Below are 18993 nucleotides of genomic sequence, written 5' to 3'. Positions count from 1 at the left end.
GAGATCTGATCTTAGCTCTGTGTGATTATTTAGGCATTACATTTACACAGGCCAGGTTTTAAGGTCAGCAGATAGGAGGGCCTTACATCAGTGCAGCATACACACACAACTCTTCCAACGCTCTGAAGCAAAGCTTCCAACAAGAAAATATTTATGTAAGACATTCCATCAGTTTGCCTCGCAGCAATTCCTCCAGAGGCAAAATTACAGTTTGAACGAAAACAGAACGCTCAGATGACTAAAATGCCGTCAGGCCACAATGGCATCTTTATGTCTTGTATATAAAAACGGATCTGAGTATACACATAAAGATCAACACACATCCATATGCATAAGCAGGCCAGGAGACCGTTCTGGGTAAACCGTTTTGTTTGCAGAGAGCGAGCGAGTGTGTGTGCGTGCAGTCTGACAGGTGTGTGGGGCAGGTGCATGCAGTTGTCCCTGAACTGTCATATTGCATTCACCTGTTCACCTGCCACCCAGCAAACATCACAGTTACGAACCAGTGAGTCACTCCTATTCATGGGAAATGAAGCACCGCTCTTCTTAATAATGCATTTCATCAGCTTCAAATAGTATGAGCCATCAGATTACGGGTATGACTGAAGCCGTGTCCCAAATGACGTACTATACATGATGCACTTTTAATTTGTAGCATGTACTCAACCATGTAGTGTAGGAATTTGTTAAGGTTATTTTGTCATCTAACATAGGCGTCTGATAGCCCCTCCCCCTGTGCTACATAAGGAAACTATGACTGCTGAGGAGTCCAACATTCCCACAAGAGTCCAACAAAAATTTCACATATTGCTTAATGTTTACTCACCCTCAGGCCATCCAAGATGTGGATGAGTTTATTTCTTCATCGGAACAGATTTGGAGAAATTTAGCATTACATCACTTGCTCACCAATGGATTCTCTGCAGCAAATGGGTGCCGTCAGAATGAGAGTCCAAACAGCTGATAAAAACATTACAATAATCCATAAGTAATCCACATGACTCCAATTCCTCAATTAACATACTGTGAAAAGACATAGAGTCCTCTATCTAATATTGCTTTCTCCAGTGAAAAAGTTTTCTGAATCAGGACAGAAATATACAGAGAAAATATTATTTACAAGTGAAAACAGTTCTAAACAAATATGTCAGTGGATTTTGATTTGAGAGGACAACAGCAGATGGACGTTTTCACTGGAGGAAGTATTATGGACTCATATTTTAGTCAGAAGCGATGGTCTAAATGTCTTGATGGATTTGTTTCTTACAAACGCACAGACTTAACAAGACATTAACTGATCAATTGGAGGATTACTGTGATGTTTTTATCAGCTGTTTGGACTCTCACTCTGACGGCACCCATTCACTGCAGAGGATCCATTGCTGAGTCTTTCCCCCCATTTGTTTCATAGCTGTACCGAATTCAAAACGAATGAGCATGAATCAAAGTCTTTGCATAAACTTAAATTATTTTATTGGAAATCATTTGGACAAATACAAAGAGACATGAAATATGAAAAATGTATGCTACAAAATTGCACTGAACTCAATTCAATTTTAAGATGATATTTCATGCACAAATTGTGGTGTCAATAAATTGTGATATCGATATGTTCACGAGCCTAGTGGACACAATATGAAAAACATTGTAGTCTATTTATTGAGTGTCCTTGTCTTCACATCAGACAAAAATGCAGAAGTGTTGCATTTCATCACTTGAAAAAACATTGAGGTACAAAAAAAATAAAAAAATTAAATTACAAAAAGTAGCATGGCTTTGGTTTCAATGGTCATTCATGTCAATAATACAAACCAACAGGACTTCAATACTCTTTGGTAAATTGGAGTGCATTTTAAAACACAGTCCCTGTACAACAAAAGGAAGAGGGATAAAGGAGAGTAAAAAAAACAACTTGTGGTAAAAAAGAACAAACATAGGTAAAAACAAGTGATGAACCTTGCGCATGCAGGTTACATCAAACTAAAACCAACTGAAAAAAACCCCCCACTCACACACACATGGTCAACTGTGGTCCATTACGACTCTCTCCGAGCGTGTTTCTAGAGAACTTGGTAGGCGCCACCTGTTATCAGAGATGTGACGGTCAGGGCCGTGGCACCTGTTAGCACACTGCCTCCGCACCACAGAACAGCTGTCTGTCTGTGTGCTTATGTTTGCATGTGTGTGTGTCATGCTGAGAGACATACCCTAGATGTGAGCCCACCCCCAACCTGACAGCAGCTGTCCCTGGTTCAGGAGTCCTAGCTGAACAGCTATTATATTTTAAACATTCATAACTCCTTCATTTGAAGTAATCTGGTTAGGAAAAAATGTCTGTGGCATTTGGAAATGTATCGACCGTGTTATGTTTAAGAAGTCCGCTGAAATGTCATGTGATCTTTCTCCTGTCGCATATTGCATCTATGTGCAGGTGTTGAGAGGAGAAGCGCATGGTCATTATTATCTCACAAGGCACCGTGTTCAAATTTTTAAAACAAATGACGTGGTCAGGCCGTGGAGGGACAGCAGCCGGCTGTGCTGTGTTTCTGCAGCAAGGACATGCGGCTGAAGGTGCGAGAACAGGTGCTGCACTGGTATTTCTTCACATCTGCGTGGGTCTGCAGGTGCGCGCGCAGGTTAGAACGGTCTGCGAAGGCTCGGTTACAGTGTGGGCAAGAGAACGGACGTTCACCTGTGAGGAAAAGAGAGAGAGTAAAAACTACAGTTAAATGTATGCACTTTGTAATCACTAATGTCCTTTCTAAAAGTTCATTGTTTCTAAAAACAATGTTAGTGCAATAGCTAACAGTCACGTGGTAAACCGATTGAATCAACCACAAGTACACAAAATAAGTGGCTATTCAGCAAGGATGATAACAAGTGCTCCCTAGCATTCTTGATCAACTTATCTGTGCTTATCTCCGCTCTCACACTAGTGATTGATAAGATTGTCCTATTGTGTAACTGTTAAGATGTCAACACAATGAGTGATCAATGAAAAGCAATTCTATTGAGGGCAAACTCACGTGACTGAGTGAATCACTAAACTACAGCAATTGCATCAATGGAATTATTGAGAAAAAAGATTTTAGAGATTTCCAAAGACAAATGAAAGACATTTACTTTGCAACACCTAAAAAATTATTACAAAAAGAAAAAGATTTAAGAGAAAAAATTAAATTAAAATTCTTTCATGGACCGTTGAAATTCCAAAGCAAAAATAGAAGATATTTACTCAGCTACATAAAAAAAAAAAAAGAATTAATTAAAAACAAGGAAAATACATATTTTTAATTCAAAGCAAAATTGAAGATATTTGCTAAGCTAAAATCTTAAAAAAAAAATTGAAATGTAATTAAATCTAGTAAAATTAAAGTCATTTACTCTATATAAATAAATAAAATTAAAATATCTTAAAATAAATTACATTTTGAAAGATTTCCAAAGCAAAATAGATTTAGTCTGCTATGTCTTTAAAAAGAAATAGATACAATTTCAAACTTCCAAGATTTTCATGCAAATCAGTGTGAACCAAATTTGGTGTTAGTAACTGATGAAATAAGCCTTAAATTGAGAAAAGATTTTGTAAGTTTGTTGATGTACCTGTATGTGTGCGAATGTGTCCTCTTAACAGCCAGGGTCGTGAGAATGCCTTTCCACAGGTGGGACAGACGCATGGTAGTGTGTGTGAGCGTATGTGCATCTTCAAGGCACCAAGGCTGTTGTATTCTTTGGGACAGTGCTTGCAGAAGAAGGCCGGTCGAGTGGCTGGGATGGTGGCCTCGCTCTTGTCCTCTCTCTGTCCTGCTCTGTTCTTGCTGTTGCGCCTCGGCCTGCTGGTCTGTTGGGGGTGGTAGGTGTCTGAGGAATCTGGGCTCGGTGGGTCTGAGGTGCGTCCCTCATCTTCTTCCCCGCTGCTGCTGCAGCTGACGCTGGACGGGGAGCTGAGGTCCAGCGGGCCCTGGCTACTGGAAAGGGTGGATGAGGATGTGGGATCGTGTAGGGAGGGTAGCAAGCTGACATCCCAAACCAGTCCAGTGGTCAAGCAAGTTACTGGGAAGTCGCTGGTGACTGCTGGAAGTTCTGCTAGTGGGTATCTGTCTGGTAGAGTATCTGATGTGAGAGAGAACGACAAAATATGACTCTGGGCCACAAAAATTACATCTCAATTAAGTGTCTGAATAATAAGCTTGCCATTCATGTATGGTTTGTTAGGATCAGACAATATTTGGCCGAGATACAACTATTTGAAAATCTAGAATCTGAGGGTGCAAAAAATCTAAATATTGAGAAAATCACCTTTACAATGGTGATTTATTTACGGTAAGAAATACACATATATATATTTACGGTAAGAAATTTACAAAATATCTTCATGGAACATGATCTTTACTTAATATTCTAATGATTTTTGGCATAAAAGAAAAATTTATAATTTTGTCCCATACAACGTATTTTTGGCTATTGCTACAAATATACCCCAGCGACTTAAGACTGGTTTTGTGGTCCAGGGTCACAAATAAGTTCCTAATCATGTTTTTACAACCAGAAAAACTCGACTTAAAGGACCTGATAGTTTACAATATAAGTGATTGCCAATGAAAAGCATAAGGCAGATAGTTGCAACAAAGTAAAAAGTGAAGCAGAACTGAAAAAAACCCCCGAGCGCATCTCACATGCAACCAGAGACAGTGTCGATATTCCCCACCCGAGAAATTATCCACAAACTTACTTTTAAAGTTACACACACACATATATATGTATATATAGCTTATATCGAAGCTTGATGAAAACATAAATACAATTATTATTTAGCCAATCAATGTGCAAGTTTTGCTCTCTAAGAACATTTTACGTTTTAAATAGACCAAAACTCACCGTTCAAGCATTCCAACTCGCTGTAGTTTGGCCTCTTGCTGGTGAAATACTTTTTTACCAGGAAAGATCGAGGCATGCTGAACTCTTCAGTTTTAACAACCCAGTCCAGTTATTTTCAGGGGTGAAATCTCGCTGAAATCGCTCCACTTCAGATAGTCCGTTAAATGAAACGAACCTCGCCAATCCGCAGGTCTCGTAACGTGAACACTGATCTGTACTACAATCAGTGGGTCTGTACTTATTTAAAATAGTCTGACAGACTAAATGGGTACTCGTCTATTCGGGTCCGCCCAAAAGAACAGCCTACAGCCATCGATCGCTGTCGTCAGTGCTTCATTTAATCACCCAGCACTTGACTGCTGCCTAGGTGTGAATGCGCACTTCGCAGGTAATACGCACAAGTCAATTGTTTAATTCGTGCCTATTTAGATCATGTAAATGAGCCATTCTGAATTCATTGATTACTTTGTGGCTTCAAGCCAATGTTTGTAAAAGCCAGACCATTGCTCATTTAAATTAAAGCTTTTGTGAAGGAACTGTTCAACATTTCCAAAATCTGCATAATGGATGATGATAGAATTAGCGCGTGCAGCACAAATCAACTTCATGTCTACTAAGTAGCAAAACACATAAATTTGTTTTGTACAGATGCATCGTTTAGTAATGAAAGTCGTTGAGTAATTAAGTTCACTGTCATCAAGTTTTATTTCAAAGTCAAGGCCAATATATATATATATAATAAACTAAAATGTATGTGTTCTGGATATGTTTTATTACCTAGTTGTGATAGCTGACAAGTGCACAATGCACTTTTCAACAGATGTCAAAACGAGCCTGGATTCTGGAACGAATGAGTTTGGTGGGTGAAAGTACAAGTTTGATTAAGGCTCCACCTTGTGGTAATAAGATATGGTTATTTTGCAATGTTCATAACGGGTTTTCTGTTTGGTTATGCAGTCATAAATAAATATAAATAATATAAAAATAAATATTATTATATATTATTATAAATTAATAAAAATAAGTTAAAATAAAAATAAATACAGAAAATAAGTAAAGAAAACCGGTGGCAAAAATAAACTCAGGGTTACATTTCATTACAAATGAATTATTATTTGTTTTATCAAATCATTTATTCCTTTATTTCTTCCTATGATTACATTTATTTGTTTATAGACATATTTATTGATGTATTTATTATTTCTGCAGGTTTGGTCCTTCACTGTGTATCACCTGTCTAATGAAAGTTTGATGAACTAGACACACAAAATATTGTATTAGGTGTTTAGGAGGCTTAAATATACCTATCGAATTCTGTTTAAAATATTTTAACGTGACTTATTTAACTTATGCATTTTTTTATTATTATTAGCTAAATTTCGTGATAAAAATGTGTAGTGTTTTCCTATTTACTTACTATCACGTTTGCTTAAAACGCGTTTTAATTACAATAAAACATTAATAGGACTACTAATGTGTCCATTAATTTTGATCAAAACGTGTTTTATTTCTTTATAGGATTTAGAGGGAATTAAAGGCTCATTTTATAATTAATGCGGAAAGATGTTGTAAAATATTACACTTTTAGCTTCAGTCACTGCTGACTTTGATTGCACCTTTTCCAAATCTGCCCGCCTAATGTTCCCTTTTTTAGTTTTCCACTGAAGATAGCAAACCATATCGGTTTGGAGCTACATAAAAACACATTTGAATTTCTGAATGAACTATGCCTTTAAAAAAAAAAAAAAAAAAAAAAAAAATTCATCCCCAAATAATTCCTACTGTCAGTTGCTGTGCACATTCTGCAGTTTTCGAAATGTATAACCCCGCCCCTCGACATGTCATTCTACCTTCCTCCACAGCTGAACTGGAATCAGTTTTACTCACGGTCAACCAATGAGTTTTATAGTATACTGTTAAAAACTGTTCCCAGGTCTGTTATAGATGGAAAAACGGTTAATACGCCCCGTTCCATTCTGGCTCCACCCCTCGGTTTGTGTACGAATCCTATTGGATTAGCGCTCAACTGTGGGCGGAGCTACATCATTGGGTTTTTTTGTTTTTATTATCAGCTGTTCGTTGGGTTGGGATCTATACTGCGGTGCTGTAATTTACGACGAACAGTTTCTAAAAGCAAAAATAAACAAAAGAAAAGAACATATATTCTGCATCTCTACCTCGGATTAAACAACCAAAGATTTATTTTTAGCGATTTAGACGTCGGAAAATCGGTTGCTCTGTAAAGAAGCAGGTAACGTTAGTATGTTTTACTTAAGCCTCTTTTTAAACTATACGAGAAAATCTGTATATTCCTAAATCTGTTTTGTTTGTATATATGCATATATAAATTAATACGTTATAACACTATATTTCATAATCGAATTTTACGACGCTGCTTCATTCATTGATAGTGATATGATAGTAACGTTATTTGCCATTTACATTTCTTTTACAGGACACTTTGTTTTAGTGTGTATTTGTATCCTATTGCACAAACGGATAAATCAGTGGCTCAATTGCCTTTCTAGATAATTTAAGCATTCAAGGAGAGGGAGCAAAAACTAAAAATAAATCAAATAAATGCTACTAAATGAACTGTGCATAAAAACCACCGAAATTAAACCATTTCCACATGATGCAGATGCTGTGTTTTCAGAGAAAATGCATGTATTGTTTTAATGGCACACCCCCCTAGCTGGGGAACGACAGATGGATGCCAACAATGGAGCTGGGGTCCAACAATGCTCTCCCAAATCTCAGCTCATCCATCTTTGTGGCTATATGAACAGATATCTCCAGATATGGGTTTTACTGTACATGGCAGTCACATTTTGAACATATCTTTAACTAAAGAAACGTATGTTTCCACTAAAAACACAGTGTAATCTGAATGTTCTGAATTTCTAAGTGTGCATTAAAAGAGGAAAAGCCATTGTGTAAATAAGGACGCTTGTTCCTTTTTAAATAATCACCACTTTACTGTTGCCAGGCATGAAAAATAAAATTTCAAAATGAAGCCTGACAGAAGCCTGGAAGACTGACCTCAATATGAGATATGAGCCTAAATAGCTTTAAGCCTTTTTATTCAAGTCTTGATTAGTGGGCACAATTCAAAACAGGAACTGTTTACATTTGTATTCACATTTCTCCTCTACCAAAGGTCTGGCTGAAGTTGTACTGCTGAGATCTGCTCATAACGTCTGTCAGAGTGAAGAATTGTGAGACCTGTGTTCCAGGCAATCAAGTTGACCTTCAGCTATTTCAGAACAATCACACCTGATTTATAACAATGTTTCAACGGCTCACAAACCTGCTCTTTGGAAGCGTGAATGCAACAACTGAGGAACCAACTGTACCAAAACCAGGGTCACCAGAAGTGGACGAGGAGGGTTGGCTCCTGGTCAATGCAGCTGGTGAGTACAGCATTACAAATATCAAAACCCTGTATAGACTGGTAAATAAAATAATTGGCAGAAAAATCTTATAAGAGAATATGAGAGTGGAGCTCATACTCAAAGAGGAAAAACACTTCCATTTTATTCAGAGGCCGAAACTGAGCAAAATATGCACTTTTTTTTGCAGTTGCTGATATTTATATGACCAAAAAGTAAGATGAAGTTCTCATGATGTAACTCATTATGTCGCTTGTAATTACAATGTTAACTGAGAAATGTACAAATATACAATACAAGGTTGATTGAGAGATGTACAAATAACCATTTCTCAAAAGTACGATTCATAGATTATCAAGTAAACATAAGTTGCTTCAGTCCAGCAAGTGTCAATCTTGAAATATTGGGTTAAAATATTGGGCAATTAATTAGGGTCTGCAAATAATCGTTTTCATTCATTTAAAGGGACAGTTCACCAAAAAATGAACATTCTGTCATCATTTACAGTGTTTTGTCTTTGGTCAATGTAGTAAAAATCTGTGTAATACCATGTTGTTTTGGACCCCACTGATTTCCGTTGTGTGGTCAAAACTTTCTTCGTCTCAAAACAGAGGTGTAATTGTGTTTATTAAGTTACAGCTTTCTTTGGTATACTATATTTTTCTTTTCTGTAGATGGAGAGGCATCCCCTGAACCCAGTGAGGTGCAGTTCAAGTTAATAGGAAACCTGTCCAGCACTGAGAAATGTGCTGCCATCTTGGTCAGTGATGCAAGGTAAAATCAATACATCTGCTCAGAGATCACAGTCAGTATCACTTTATTCCTGCTGTGAGCTTGTAACAACATTGACATTGACAGTCAGTATTGGATTGATTTGAACAAATGTTTTGTACTCTTTCTAAAGGATGGTCGAACCAGAAGTCCCTGTTGCTCGAGGCAGTAGTCGAGTATCTCAGCGGTTGGTCTCTCAGGCCGGGGCTCTGGTCAAAGTATCACAGGTTGGCCGGATACAGCGGGCTCAGGTACGGTCCAACCGCCACAATCTCAGCCGCAATTGCATTCAGCGGCAGAACCACATTCGTCAGCGTCTTCCTCAACACTACTCTCGCATACATCGCGTGATCCTCCATCAGCCTAGTCGGCGCAACTTTAGTCACTAAAATGCAGAAAGAGTCAACAAGCATGCAAATGCCTTGGTTCAAAATAAAAGCTTGATATAAACATGCTTGAACTTTTTTTTTAATATATATATTTACAATGTAGTGTATAATAAATCCAGTGGCAGCTAAAATGTTGGCTCCAAATATATTGTTGGCCATTTGAAAGTACATGTGTACTAGACTGTCATGCAGCAATAAAATGAAGTGAAGGAATTTTGAATTCTCCTGTTTTCTTTCATTGTAACATAAAGCTAATATGGAAACTGTGCTGAATTAAAGCTTTGGTTTGATATATTTTGGTGTGAAATTAACTTATTGTGTTTAAAACAATAAAGCAAAGGAATGCACAGCTATCTAGATAAATTCACATAGGTTAATTATTATTATTATTATTGTCATGTAATGCACTATAAAACCCACGAGGGGGAGCTTGGGTTCGCCTAGTGTGGTCTAGTCATCAGAGTAGCCCTTGTCTTATTTTCTGTCGTCAAATTGTCTGTAGTATGGAAGAATGTCAAATCTATAAGATATGAGTGGTATCACAGTATTAAATGATAACTGTGGGGGTTTTGTCTATTGAAAGTTTTTTTTTTTTTTTTTTTTTATAACATTATGAACTGCAGAAGATGCACATTTACAGTTTAACTTTTTATTTCAGCGTTATCCACCTTATTTTGCAACACGGATATAAGCCATTTCCTTGGAATTCTGATTCATTTGCTGCTATAAGGAAATAACTAAAAATAAATAAATAAGTGCAGTAAGCAGTAAAACCAGTGTGTCTGTTTATAATAATTAATTAAAATAACATGATAACAAATACCAATTTGCAATATCAAGCAGCATAATGTTTTTTTTTTTTTTTTTTTTTTTTTTTTTTTGTACAGGTAAAATAACTGGATGTGAATTTCTTTGATATTTTTTCATGTTTTCCACGTGCACTGAGTTTGTTGAATGTTACATTTTTTAACTTACCAAATAAAATAAAGAAAAAAATGCCATCATTTACTGACCCTCAAGTTGTTCCAAACCTGTATGAGTTTCTTTTTTTCTGCTGAACACAAAATAAGATTGTGAAGAATGTTGGTAACCAAACAGTATGGGGAAAAATACTGTGGAAGTCAATGGCTATAACCAGCAACTGTTTGTTTACCAACATTCTTCAAAGACAGAATTTCCATTTTTGGGTGAACTATCCCCTTAAGTTTTCCTCAGTTGATTTTGAATTAGAGCAGAGAGAACGTTTACAGTTAATCGGTTATTCTGTTTTGCTTCTCATTGAGGACATCATAGCCCTGCAGCATAAACATCACAGATTGCAGGTGCTGTCATGTGAAGGGGTCATTTGAGTGCATCCAAGACATAATCAAACGTGTAGCAGACCAAGATGGTGTTGCAACAGTATACACAACCCACTTGATGTTGGACAATTGTTGCCATCTATGTGTAAAATCAATTTGGCCATGCTATGTCAATAATCACACATTACTAAATGTTTCATAATGTTGATTTTGTACTAGTAAAAAAGTAAAGAGTGTAAAGACCATCGACCCTACCGTGCGACTCCACCGGGCAGGGACACCGGCAAGGGATAGTAGTAGCTTTTTATTTAATTTTTTTCATTGATATGTTTATTATTGAAATGTTGTTGTTATATGCATGTGTCAATTTTATTTAATTTCTTTATTTTCTTAAATATGTGGGTAGATAGTATTTATAGAGTTGTAACTTTTTAGTTTTAGTTACTTTTTCTTATTTGTAAGTCGCTTTGGACAAAAGTGTCTGCTAAATGACAAAAGTAAGTAAAGTAATAAAGTGCAAATCTTGTTCTAATAAGTGATGTAAAGGTCATCTTCACCAGTTACATAAAAAATCTGTTAAAGGATCTCATAGGACATGCTATCACGTAAGTCTTACATTTTCATACTTAGACATCACCTGATCTGATGAGACAAATGTCAACTATGCCACGTGGTGTCCATAGTTATTTGAGAGGTTTTTTTTCTTTGTGTGAATGTTCACTGCAGTTTTATCTGACACTGCTAGAAAGTGATCAGAGCACATGAAGCAGGCGAAGATGCATGACTTGAGTTGTCTTGTATTAACTAGTTAACCCGTTTCTACAAATAAAGCCAATTAAAACATAGGTAGATTTAAAATAATGCATTTGTTGGTGGAAAGGTGTGGTCTGTAACTTTAACTTGCATGCAGTGTTCTACATAACCACAGTCAGTCAGATAATATTTATATCATATTATAATGCTTCTCTTTATAGGGCAGAAGGGTAAGATGAGGGTAAAATGATTTCCAGGACAAGGAAAAGAGGTAAATCATAAATTAAAATGAAATGAATCATATCTCCTTGCATAATTGACTTCTTACCCTTTATAATCATTAATACTTTAATAAAGTATTTGATAATGAAAAGAACCAGTTCCAAAACAAGTTCATCAAGTCAAAGAGTTCATACACTCAGACATTTGAGGTCTGGTGCTTTCAACCAAAGTACAGGAAAAACGTGCATACAAAAGCATGCACACAAGGAACTAACAGTGCAGACTTTTCTACAAACCCGATTCCAAAAAAGTTGGGGCACTGTACAAATTACGAATAAAAAAGGAATGCAATAATTTACAAATCTCATAAACTTATATTTTATTCACAATAGAATATAGATAACATCAAATGTTGAAAGTGAGACATTTTGAAATGTCATGCCAAATATTGGCTCATTTTGGATTTCATGAGAGCTACACATTCCAAAAAAGTTGGGACAGGTAGCAATAAGAGGCCGGAAAAGTTAAATGTACATATAAGGAACAGCTGGAGGACCAATTTGCAACTTATTAGGTCAATATTGGCAACATGATTGGGTATAAAAAGAGCCTCTCAGAGTGGCAGTGTCTCTCAGAAGTCAAGATGGCAAGAGGATCACCAATTCCCCCAATGCTGTGGCGAAAAATAGTGGAGCAATATCAGAAAGGAGTTTCTCAGAGAAAAATTGCAAAGAGTTTGAAGTTATCATCATCTACAGTGCATAATATCATCCAAAGATTCAGAGAATCTGGAACAATCTCTGTGCGTAAGGGTCAAGGCCGGAAAACCATACTGGATGCCCGTGATCTTCGGGCCCTTAGACGGCACTGCATCACATACATGCTACTGTAATGGAAATCACAACATGGGCTCAGGAATACTTCCAGAAAACATTGTCGGTGAACACAATCCACCGTGCCATTCGCCGTTGCCGGCTAAAACTCTATAGGTCAAAAAAGAAGCCATATCTAAACATGATCCAGAAGCGCAGGCGTTTTCTCTGGGCCAAGGCTTATTTAAAATGGACTGTGGCAAAGTGGAAAACTGTTCTGTGGTCAGACGAATCAAAATTTGAAGTTCTTTTTGGGAAATTGGGACGCCATGTCATCCGGACTAAAGAGGACAAGGACAACCCAAGTTGTAATCAGCGCTCAGTTCAGAAGCCTGTATCCCTGATGGTATGGGGTTGCATGAGTGCGTGTGGCATGGGCAGCTTACACATCTGGAAAGGCACCATCAATGCTGAAAGGTATATCCAAGTTCTAGAACAACATATGCTCCCATCCAGACGTTGTCTCTTTCAGGGAAGACCTTGCATTTTCCAACATGACAATGCCAGACCACATACTGCATCAATTACAACATCATGGCTGCGTAGAAGGAGGATCCGGGTACTGAAATGGCCAGCCTGCAGTCCAGATCTTTCACCCATAGAAAACATTTGGCGCATCATAAAGAGGAAGATGCGACAAAGAAGACCTAAGACAGTTGAGCAACTAGAAGCCTGTAGACAAGAATGGGACAACATTCCTATTCCTAAACTTGAGCAACTTGTCTCCTCAGTCCCCAGATGTTTGCAGACTGTTATAAAAAGAAGAGGGGATGCCACACAGTGGTAAACATGGCCTTGTCCCAACTTTTTTGAGATGTGTTGATGCCATGAAATTTAAAATAAACTTATTTTTCCCTTAAAATGATACATTTTCTCAGTTTAAACATTTGATATGTAATCTATGTTGTATTCTGAACAAAATATTGAAATTTGAAACTTCCACATCATTGCATTCTGTTTTTATTCACAATTTGTACAGTGTCCCAACTTTTTTGGAATCAGGTTTGTATAACAGGGTGCTCAAAACATAGTTGTTTTCCAGCTATCTGTAATTTACAGAGATGCAAACTCCTCGCCTTTCAGTGACAAGACAACTCACTTTTTTGGGATCAAAATAGATCCAATGAGCAAAGGGGGAATTGCAAAGGTAGGCTACTAGTGATCTTACAAGGGTAAATAGGATAGATATTTGTAGCCTGCTGGAAAAGTAAGAATCTTATAATATATCTTAAATATCAATGCAGATGTATACCAATGCAATCAATTGGTTACACTTTTTGTATGATTGATCTCCTAGTATCCTTTAGTGTCATGACTTTGTAGTACTGGAATGTCGGAATGACATCACGACTGACTAGTAGATAACCGACTCCTGAGTTCATAAGGCGACTGCTGTCATTCAACACGCGCTGCGAGGAGCAAACATTCATTCTTCAGCATGGAGCTAAACGAGGAAAGACAGGGGCGCTACTTTATAGTGGTGAGAAGAAGCAAGAAGGGCTTGTCTCGCGGGTCAATTGGGCGCGCGGATGCAGAGACAGCAGCGGGAGATCTCATAGGAATGGTTTATGGAGGAGGCGGCAGTGCCAAGAGCAGCGGCACGGTGAAGAAGCAGGACACATACTCACTCACACGCCACCAAGCCCAGCTACTTCTGTTCGTTTCACCTGCAAGCACGCGACTGGAGCTCGTGTGCAACGTCAAGCTCTTCAGTGCAATCTGCGCTCTTGCTCAGGACGATCTTGTTGTGGTCAAACACAAGAAGGACTTTCAACCATGCCTGGTCAAAAGTCTGATTCAAATAAGCAAGAAAGACAAACCAGGAGTGTTGCAGATGCTGGGATTTGAGCTGGAATTAGTGGTGATTCTGCTGGCTATTTTTTACATTAATTCTCGCAGTTTGAAGAATTACATGTAGTTGGCTGTGGAATTTGACTTTTTTTAACTTAATGTTAGTATTAATATTATTTTAAAATAATAATATATAACAATAAAACACATAATGTGTGTGTTTAAACAATTTATTATTACATACACATTTATATAGGCTATGCATTTTATAGTATATTAGTATTAATATCAATATAGTTTATATAACTACTCAATAAAGTTTATAATTTAATTAGTCTGTAATTTCTATATTTTTATGATTGTTATTTTACAGTAAATGAAATATGTATTAACATTTTATTATCAGACATAAATTATTTTAAAATAAATAATATTAATACTATTATTAATTGCAAGCTAAAATGTATTTTTTCTTTACATATCATTTTTATATAGCATAGAGGGCACGTTTGTGTAAAGTACGTTTACTTTAGTAGAAAATTTGAATCAACATGATATGACTGTGTACTGTTACATAATCTAAACATGCACTTTTGATCTGTGACATAGAATAAATATTTGAAATGCAAAGAAAATAGATATTGATGTGAAGAATCCACCTTATCTCTTGACTTTTTTTCACAGGACACTGAGCAAGATATGTTTTCAAAGACTGTCCCTCTTCCCTTCTTCAGCGCAGCTGACATTGTCCAGGTGGCTCCGTCGCATTTAAACACCAGGCAACCACTAAGACACAGCATTGATTTGGGTCAGTTAATCATCTTTTTAGCCCTTAAAACATATTTGAAGTCTCACGGGTATTGGATCAGGGTGTTATTGTAGAGATCGTATGACTAGAGACTGCGGAAGAGATTGTTATCTTAAACTGGAAAAACGATGCTGTCAGTCTCAAAGCTGAAACACTTCGTACCATCTAGCGTGCTTCATACCAAAATTGAATGGGGTCAGGTGATAATTTCTGCAATAATATGATTTACTTGTGTTCCCTTTTTAGGTTTGAAAAGGAAAGCAGTGTCTCGCATCAATTCCATGCCAGCTCTCAACTCACACAATGCAAAAAAAGGAAGTATCTTATTAAACACAGACGTGTCCAATTCCATTCAGGCCTTGTCCCATTCTTCCTTAGAGGTGGGATCTATGGCAGAGGTCATATCTTTGAATGGACTGACCGTGTATGGGGTGATCCGATGGATTGGAGTTCCAGAGGGAAAAAGAATTTGCTGGGCAGGACTTGAGTTGGTGGGAATCAGCCTTTTTTTCTCTCAGTATAAAGCATGTGCTGATTATGTGGTGTTTTGTGTTTGTAAATAATAAAAAATATCCCTCCAATCCTTTCAGGACAATGAGGCGACGACTTGTTCAGATGGGACACTTGGTACAAAGCGGTATTTCACCTGCGAAGGAAACAAAGCCTTGTTTGTGCCACTGACCAACTGCAAAGCAGACAGCAGATTTCTGTTCATCCCGAATGAGATCCCAAAACCACTTGAACCTCCTTCAGGTGAGACCCTTCAGTCTGCTTTATTATTCCTCCACTTACAGAAACATTCTGAATGTTGCAGGCCTAAAGATGATGACCTTTTCCCTTCTCAGTCACACTCATTGAAGATTTAAATGAAGATGTTCCCCCTGTTGCTGAGCAAGACGTTTTGTCCCATCTGATTGGCAGAATGAGGGGAATCCAAGGTCACTTCAACTCCTGCTATCTAGATGCCACTCTCTTTAGGTAAAAATCTCAAAAAAGGCATGATACTTCAGTTTCATTCTGTTTCATACATGTTGATGCATTTTCTTTTTTTCCTGCTTTTACAGTCTCTTCACGTCATCCATAGCTTTCAACAGAATGTTTAGCAGATCAGCAGATAGCGAGGAAGGCATTTCACACATTTTAAGACGGGACATTGTGAACCGTTTACGCAGGTAAAGGCTCTTAATGCATAAGAAAGTCACGTAACAAAGCTAATGCACAGCTGGAGTTTGAGTAAACGCTTCATATGGGTATGTGAGTTTATAGTCATCAGGATACTCACAGTTCATTTCATGTGACCTCTGCCTCTCTCTACAGAACAGGCTTTGTTCCAGCAGAGAGTGTGATGAAGTTTCGTAAACAGCTGGGCTGCAAATCTTTTGCTACAGAGGAGAAAGGTATTACTTATCCCATTTCGGCCATTTACTTGTTGATGCTGAGCTGCACGTTTTAATCTGTGGTTTAGAGCTAATGTTACCCTGACCTCTAAAGCATTTGTACTGCTATTCCCGTCAGATCCAGAGGAGTTCATCACCCTACTACTAAAGCATGTTTTACATATAGAGCCATTGCTCAAAATCAGGTTTGTTTCATTCGCACTGATTATATTATATTATATTATAATACACCAAATCGGCATATTAGAATGATTTCTGAAGGATCATGTGACACTGAAGACTGCTGAAAATGGAGCTTTGTGGTCACAGAAATAAATAACATTTTAAAATATATTAAAAAAGAAAATTGCTATTTTAAAAAGTAATAATATTTCACAATATTGCAACAATAATGCAGCCTTGGTGAACCTAAAATACTTAAAAACAATGTTTCTGACCCAAAACTTTTGAACTGTGTGCACTCTGTGTAAACAAGCTTAAACTGATCTTAACACCTGTATGTGCTTTTTTAGGTCATGTGGAGACTTGGCTCAGGATGCCTATACACATCAGATTATTGTAGAGAAGAATCAGGTGCGAGCTGTGCCTTCGGTTCAACAGCTGCTTGAGATGTCCTTCATGTCAAGCGATCTGAAGTTTGAAGAGGTTTGTTAATTTCCTATAGTTTACTGTAAATTAGATTATTATTTATTTTATTCAGTTTTGCATACCCCATAGTTTCCTACCTCATAGATAAATTGTAAAGATTAACCAAACCTTGTTTTATTTTAGATTCCATCTTGCCTTATAGTTCAGATGCCACGGTTTGGGAAAAAGTTCAAGATGTTCCCTAAAATCATTCCCTCAACAGAGCTGGACATCACAGACATCTTGCATTGTTGTGAGTTTAACAAGCATACTGCTAAACGAAATCTGCTCCTGATAACATTTGTTTTGCGGATGCAGATATTGGACAGTTTCAGATGCAATATCTTTCATGCTTCTCCTGTTTTTTCTGGCAGCTCCCCGGGAATGTTTTCTGTGTGGTCATCTTGCTGAATATGAGTGTGTCCAGTGCCTGATGGACCATAAGCTCCAACCAGGCAAAATGAAGCAGTATTGCAGCACCTGCAACACACAGGTAGTGCACCTAATACTAAAATCTTTTTTATGCACTTTGTATTTCTACATTTCTGTGATACAATGCATTTTTTTAATCCATATGCCTTCTATTTTTACTCTCTCTGCAGGTTCACATTCATCCCTCCCGAAAGGAACACACTCCTCAGAAACTTACAGTTCCAGATCACCTTCCAGAAGATGCACCTGTACAGAGAAACCAGATGCAACTGTTTGCAGTCCTCTGTATAGACACCAGCCATTATGTATCTTTTGTCAAATATGGGCCTAACCCATGGTCCTGGATCTTCTTTGACAGCATGGCTGACCGATGTGGTATGTCAAACGTTAAATCATATTTATATGTAATCTATATATTTATGTCATTTGCACATGATCACTGAGGTTTCCCACCATTATTGATTACATAACCAGATAAAATGCTGTTTATCACTAAAATGGATGTTCCATTTCAGTTAATCCCTCACTATCTTATTGTTATCCTTAGGTGATGATAACAACGGCTACAACGTTCCCGTGATCAGGTCTTGTTCTGAGGTTGGAGACTTCCTTTCACAGTCTGAAGAGGAGATGTCCACAGCAGATGTGAGTCAGAGCAGTGAGATGGTGCGCAGACTGCTGTGTGATTCATACATGTGTCTGTATCAGAGAACAGAGTGAGCAGACACTACTGTGTCCTTACTATATCTCTTGTCTCATTATATCAACAGAGCTGACGCATGAATTACTGTATACTTATGTTTTGCTTAGACATTCTGTTCTTTAGCAAACTGTTCTTCTGTGACTTCTAATGGAAGACCATTCATACGTAAAAGGGCTCCTAGATGTATCTTAAGACATTTTATCAGGTAGAGATTTATACACAAGCAACAATGTAATCTATTTTGATTGTTTAGTATGTTCAGTATGATTTCTTTTGTAGTAGGTTCAGTATGATTTTTGATTACATGATATATTGTTTATTTGTACTGATTAGTATATTTTATTTGTATTGAAAAGTTGTAGGATGCTTATATTAGTATTCAAAATTATGTTGCACCGATTTCATTTATCTGTCTTGATAAATCTTCATTTAATTAATTGTTGATTTCAGAGTTTCTTACTGCTCTTTCACTCTTTTGGTCATAATTGTATGCTATACTTTGGTGTTTATGACTACAGTCTACAGAAACAAATCATCTAAAAAAACTGTTACAGATGAAGTTGAAAATATTAGGAATTAATAAAATGGGGGGCTATGAGGTAGACAAAATAGGAGTATTCCAGTGGGTTTAAATGTATTGTGAGGCCTGCTTGAAGA

At 37.3% G+C, this 18993-nt stretch overlaps 3 protein-coding genes across 8 annotated transcripts in view; 2 read left to right on the top strand and 1 right to left on the bottom strand.

Annotated features, from left to right (window-relative positions):
* Positions 1 to 9648, top strand: part of LOC306856920 (uncharacterized protein) — a 36309-nt gene extending 26661 nt beyond the window's left edge. For 4 of the 6 annotated variants that reach the window (XM_079396477.1, XM_079396474.1, XM_079396476.1 and 1 more), the window contains 3 exons: positions 8039 to 8291; positions 8945 to 9044; positions 9175 to 9641. In XM_079396477.1, coding sequence (XP_079252603.1) covers positions 8168 to 8291; positions 8945 to 9044; positions 9175 to 9430 — 480 coding nt within the window. In that variant the 5' untranslated portion in view covers positions 8039 to 8167 and the 3' untranslated portion in view covers positions 9431 to 9641. Of the gene's footprint in view, positions 1 to 6920; positions 7130 to 8038; positions 8292 to 8944; positions 9045 to 9174 lie in introns of those variants that run through there. The other 2 variants (XM_079396472.1, XM_079396473.1) reach the window with 2 other exon arrangements.
* LOC306856825 (protein snail homolog Sna-like) lies at positions 1446 to 5132 on the bottom strand. The gene is made up of 3 exons (XM_079396310.1): positions 4879 to 5132; positions 3604 to 4113; positions 1446 to 2692 (listed from the first exon to the last, which is right to left on the bottom strand). Exons 1-3 carry the CDS (start codon positions 4952 to 4954, stop codon positions 2508 to 2510), a joined length of 771 nt encoding a protein of 256 aa, XP_079252436.1. The 5' UTR covers positions 4955 to 5132; the 3' UTR covers positions 1446 to 2507.
* A 4342-nt stretch (positions 9649 to 13990) lies between the features above and the next one.
* Positions 13991 to 18771, top strand: cyld2 (cylindromatosis (turban tumor syndrome) 2). The gene is made up of 13 exons (XM_079396733.1): positions 13991 to 14439; positions 15054 to 15177; positions 15424 to 15668; positions 15768 to 15930; positions 16023 to 16155; positions 16242 to 16349; positions 16495 to 16574; positions 16693 to 16759; positions 17087 to 17219; positions 17346 to 17454; positions 17576 to 17694; positions 17804 to 18008; positions 18181 to 18771. The coding sequence occupies exons 1-13, from the start codon at positions 14017 to 14019 to the stop codon at positions 18351 to 18353; spliced, it is 2082 nt and encodes a 693-aa protein (XP_079252859.1). The 5' UTR covers positions 13991 to 14016; the 3' UTR covers positions 18354 to 18771.
* Positions 18772 to 18993: the final 222 nt, after the last annotated feature.

This window comes from Barbus barbus (assembly GCF_936440315.1).
Source record: "Barbus barbus genome assembly, chromosome: 37".
NCBI lineage: Eukaryota > Metazoa > Chordata > Actinopteri > Cypriniformes > Cyprinidae > Barbus > Barbus barbus.
The sequence above is the reverse complement of the archived record's forward strand: the minus strand, read 5'-3'. Positions and strand labels throughout refer to the sequence as shown.